Source organism: Anarhichas minor, unplaced genomic scaffold (genome assembly GCF_050575085.1).
Source record: "Anarhichas minor isolate MPS153535 unplaced genomic scaffold, ASM5057508v1 ptg000028l, whole genome shotgun sequence".
NCBI classification, from domain to species: Eukaryota; Metazoa; Chordata; class Actinopteri; order Perciformes; family Anarhichadidae; genus Anarhichas; species Anarhichas minor.
The window spans coordinates 12,653,043-12,658,185 of NW_027466474.1; the positions used below are offsets into that span (position 1 = coordinate 12,653,043).

Sequence of the window (5,143 nt, forward strand, 5' to 3'; positions counted from 1 at the left end):
ACTGTAAACTCAGTCTTCTTGCAGTTATTCCACATGGCATCCTCAAGGGTTGCTCTTGAAAAAGATTCCTTTAAAGTCTCCAAATGCTCAATGCCAACGTTTGTCCTCTATTCTTAGATCTGTCCCTGTAGTAGCGGTTAGAAGTTAATAAATGTTAATAAAGGCATTCTATTTTTAGGAGCTTTCACTTGTAAGTATCCAGTAATAGCGTCATCTCAAAATCAATATAGACTATTGCCATAGTTCTCACATCCTGTTGTTGGTGTATGATAATTATAAGAATATCGATGGCAAGATTAAGATTATTCATTTTCATTGAGTGTTTCTGCAGACTTTGCAGACCTTCTCTCTGTGAAAATAAAGTCCACAGACAGCTTTGAAGCTGTGCTGAATTTAATTACTACCTTGCATTAATGACTTAGTAGGTTGAAAAACCCACAAGTTAAGCCTATTTTATGTGGACTGCTTGAACATCATATGCTTCCATTTTCTCCAGTTTGTTGGCAAGCTTGGTATTTCTTGATCCTCCCACCGCTCTCATACTTAGCCTAAATAAGTGCTCCACATTTATGGCAAAAACAGACTTTTCTGTTGACTTTGCACTGCTGCTGCAACAACAAGCAGGAACTGTTATCTTACAATATATGCAAATGAATTAGGAAGCATTATATTGGACATTATATGATTGACCTTCGCCGATTGGTCTATTGAAACACTGCTTGATCACCCCAAAGCCGCCACGCTCAGTTTGCTCATGAATATTGCTTTATAGCGCCACTTTTATTGCAAAACGGGGACTTTCACTGGACACTCCCCTAAAACCTTGGACGTGGATATCTGCGTCTCTGATTGGTTGTGAAGCCCCAACCGACAACACCTGCTTAACTCCTTCATCCAAATTGACACCCGGGGCTCTGAGAAATATAGGCAGCATCCCTTCCAGCTCATGCATTCAGTCCCACAGCTGCCCCACTAGACACCAAGCCGCAGCTGCGCTGATCACTGATCCAAGGTGAACCCTCACTCACACACACACACACACACATACACAGACACAGAGACAAACACACACACATATACGCACACACACTGCCGGATCTTTGCTGGAAATCGGAGCACACTACTGGGGACGCAATGATGGTCAAACTGGCCGTGGCGCTGCTGGTTTTGTCAGTGCTGGAGCAAGTGGCGGGATCGGATAATATCGATATCCATGACAGCCTCCCGGAGAAGCCCGTGAGCCAAAAAGGACGCCTGTCCCTGCAGAATACAGGTATGAACTAAGTGTCAACAGAGTTAAGAATGTGGAGATTCTCCGTTGGCGCAACTGCTCGCACGTCTCCGTGGGTTTTGTCCATACACGTGTTTCATTGGCTGCAAATTAAAACCATGCCGGGGACTCGTCCGGGCGATAACCTAAATCCCGGCGCCACGGTTCTCACGTATACCCGTTCCGATCAATCAGAAAGACGATATCTTGTAAATACTCACAGACAGAAATCCAATATGTTCGTAAACTATTAATAGAATGGCACAAGGTAATAGGTAATGTATACGGGAGCGCATCTAGGTGTGCGTGCGGGTGCGCTTGTGTGCGTGTGTCAGCGCGTTCTGGGTAACAGTTTCAGAGGTTTTCTGGACGAAATCTGGGTTTTCGCGGGGTTTTTTCCAAGCTGTCTCTTCAAGTGATTGTTGAGTGATGTGTCCACGCAGCTTAGCGGGGCAGTAATGCTTGTAGTAGCGTGGTTCAGCGCTGAAGGCGAGCAGGACTTTTATTTCTTGAACCAATCATCTGGGGGAAATACCGTAAAGACAAAAGCGCATCTTGCCTAATAACCACAAAGCACATTGGACTGCTATCTCCGAAACTCTTTTTGCCTATATTGGCTGACCCTCCCCCCCCCCCCCCCCCCACCCTCTCTCGTACTCAGCATTACTTACGACTCATCATGTGGACATGTGGTAAAATATTACAGCATAATTGTTTTCTTGCCTCCACAATGAAAAAAAAAGGGGACAAACTGTAACGCAGGTTTCACAACAGAGACCCCGGTAGCACCACCACTGTGTAATTCAACGCACGTTGCGGCCAAGCTCGTACGATCCAAGCACATTCCCGTGATGCCAAAACCAGCATTGCTGACAGCGGCTCACTTTTCCTGCGCACTAAAGTTAAACTCGGTGCCTACAAACCCCGCAGCAGATCTCCCCTAACCCCCCTTCTACTACCCCCTCAAAACAGAGGCTCTTTGTTGACAAGCGTGATTTCTCAAAAGTCACATTCGATCATTCTTTTCTCTCTTCTTTACGCAACGGCGCGCACTTCCGACTGAGGGGGGAAATGTTCTTACGCCCGTAACTTATGAGCTTCAAGGCAAATCACGCGTGTAATTATGTTTTTACTTAAGTCAACAGTTACAATCTGTGTAGGCTACGACCCGTTGGCTGCCGAGCTAACCTGCAATTTGCCATATTAACTTAAGAGTAAAACACTCCCAACGCTGTCACATATGGTAAGCAGCCGTTTCTGTGACAGGTTCCCTGCTGCTTGTCAGATGTCTCATAATACATGCTCTAGGAGAGCAATTTGGGGCTAAAAGAGAGACCTTCACTTTCACATGGTAATTTCTGTCCTCCAACGTCCGTTTTATTCCTGTCTTTCACGGCCACAGTAAAGAGAAACATCAGTAAAGAGAAAAGGGCACTGGAGAGCCTGCATTGCTGCTGTCGCTTAATGGGGGGGGACCTTTTTTTCTCTCTCGATGTTGTCATTTCATTATGCAATCTCAGGTTGTATTTGAATGCAATCATGCGGGACTTGCTGTTGCACATTCAGTTGACGGACAATAGAGATGACCGCATTTGTCTCCTCCACAAGTAGTCATGGCTGTATCTGCAATGCACCATCCCATCTCAATGCTATAGGCAGTGCAGATGGATTGTGGTGCAGAATGACGCCGTAAAATATCTGTCGAAAAGTGTTCCTCTGCAGGAACCCCTCAGCTTGGGAAATTAGACCCCCCCACACACACACACACACACACACACTCCGACCCCCCCCAACCCACCCTGCATCCCTTTTCTCTCTCAGTCTCTAGGTCATGAACAGGCGAGCGACCGCCTGTGTCTGTGGGAATAGTTATAGGCCACATCAGCTTTGTGATTCGTGCAGCAATCTGAAGTGCCAAAAGTGGAGTTGTGCCTTGAAGCTGTGTGGACTTCATTGCCGACACGCCTGCAACAGTCTGCCGCTGTCTCTGCTGTGAACAGATGATAAGGTCCCTCCCCCCTAACCTGTTCTCTCTTTCCAGCTGAGATCCAGCACTGCCTGGTGAGTGCAGGGGATGTCGGCTGTGGTGTGTTTGAGTGCTTTGAGAATAACTCCTGCGAGATACGAGGGCTACAGGAAATCTGCATGACGTTCCTGCACAACGCTGGCAAATTTGACTCTCAGGTACTAAACTGGTCCGTCTGTGTGTTTTGCAAAAATGGTATAACCAGAGGCAACATTCCTTTTCTTGTTTTTGCTGCTCCACACTCATCTATGGACTGATTTCTTTACTTTTTTTCTTCTACAAAACATAGAACTTTTTCTAGAAGTGAGATCTTACATACACTGATCTCCTCCTCATCTGTTTTCCTCTCTTGGGAAGTTCACTTGGTATACAGTTTGCACTAAGGGTCATGAGCCAGTTGGCCAGACGCCTAGTTTGCTCCCTTTTCATACATAGCGAAGGCTGAAGCTCTGCCAAGCCGGGTCTGAGTGGGGTCTTCACATTTCTATAGGGTCAGCTTCTAGGAACCTTTGGCTGACAAATCCAGAAGATTTCAGCAGCAGAGTAACACAATTCATTGCTATTCATGCAGAATTCCATCACCCCATTCTGTATTAGAAGTGTATAGCTACACATGCATACAAAGTTTCCTCCAATGCCTCAGACACTACTGAAACCGACGCATATGAGTTAAAAATAACCAGCCAGAGGGTTTTCTTTTGCGGATGTGTGTGCTCTCAGGTTTCAACAACATCAAGGAACGTTGTCTGGATTTCACTCAACAGTTGTGTCTCTTTATGTACATAGGGGAAGTCCTTCATCAAGGATGCTCTGAAATGTATGGCTCATGGGCTACGGCACAAGTTCAGCTGTATCAGCAGGAAGTGTGTGTCCATTAAAGAGATGGTGTTCCAGCTCCAGAGAGAGTGTTATATCAAACACAACCTGTGCTCTGCCGCTAAGGACAATGTGGCCGTCATGGTGGAGATGATCCATTTCCAAGATCTCTTCCCTAAAGGGTGAGTGGCTGCTCTGGACAGCATGTTTGGATACATTTTCACGAGCCTGTCCCTTCTCTTTTTATCTCTGAGTGTTTACCTTCCCTGGACTCTTCTGCCGCTTTAAGCCTGTTCTCTTCTTCCATGTATAGTAATAGCGTCATGCCATTTACTCCTGTCATTTCCTAGACCTAGATCTATTGTGCTTCCAAACATGAATAAGCTTCATGTGGGTTATCTGCCTCTCTCTGCCCAGCCCATATGTGGAGCTGGTGAATATTCTCCTGAGCTGTGGCGAGGAGGTGAAGGAGGCACTGACACGGAGTGTCCGGCTACAGTGCGAGCAGAACTGGGGGGCTCTGTGCGACAGCCTGAGCCTCTGCTCCTCCCTCGCTCCGTCTCCCGCCGGCTCTGCCATCGAACAACACCACCGCCGCCCCTTGCCCTCCCATCCTGAGCCGGAGCACACTCGCCCCCCGCGGCAAGGTGACAAGGAAAAACCCGCTAAGGCCGGCTTCAACGCTCACCCACGCAATCGCAGTCAGGGACCCCGCCGCCAGAGTCCAGAGGCCGGAGTTGTGACTGAGCAGGAAGACCCCAGGGCCACCGACATCCGGAGGTGAAAGCGCAGGAGACGGTACCGAATCTTTGACTCCCTACAACGTATAAAAACCACACTTGCAGACTTATGCACACTTTCACACAAAACCACATGCATACACACACACACACACACACACACACACACACACACACACACAATCCCAGACAGACTGAGCAAAAGGAAACAAGCCCCGCCCTTTCCTGTCCTTATTCCGCCCTCTCCAGTCATTCCAACAATCCCACATAGTAAACTTGCAGGGTAATTGT

General features: G+C 47.4%; 1 protein-coding gene across 1 annotated transcript; it reads left to right on the plus strand.

Moving 5' to 3' along the window:
• Positions 1 to 1,134: 1,134 nt before the first annotated feature.
• stc2a (stanniocalcin 2a) lies at positions 1,135 to 4,896 on the plus strand. Its single transcript, XM_076104037.1, has 4 exons — positions 1,135 to 1,273; positions 3,312 to 3,454; positions 4,083 to 4,294; positions 4,530 to 4,896. The coding sequence occupies exons 1-4, from the start codon at positions 1,135 to 1,137 to the stop codon at positions 4,894 to 4,896; spliced, it is 861 nt and encodes a 286-aa protein (XP_075960152.1).
• Positions 4,897 to 5,143: the final 247 nt, after the last annotated feature.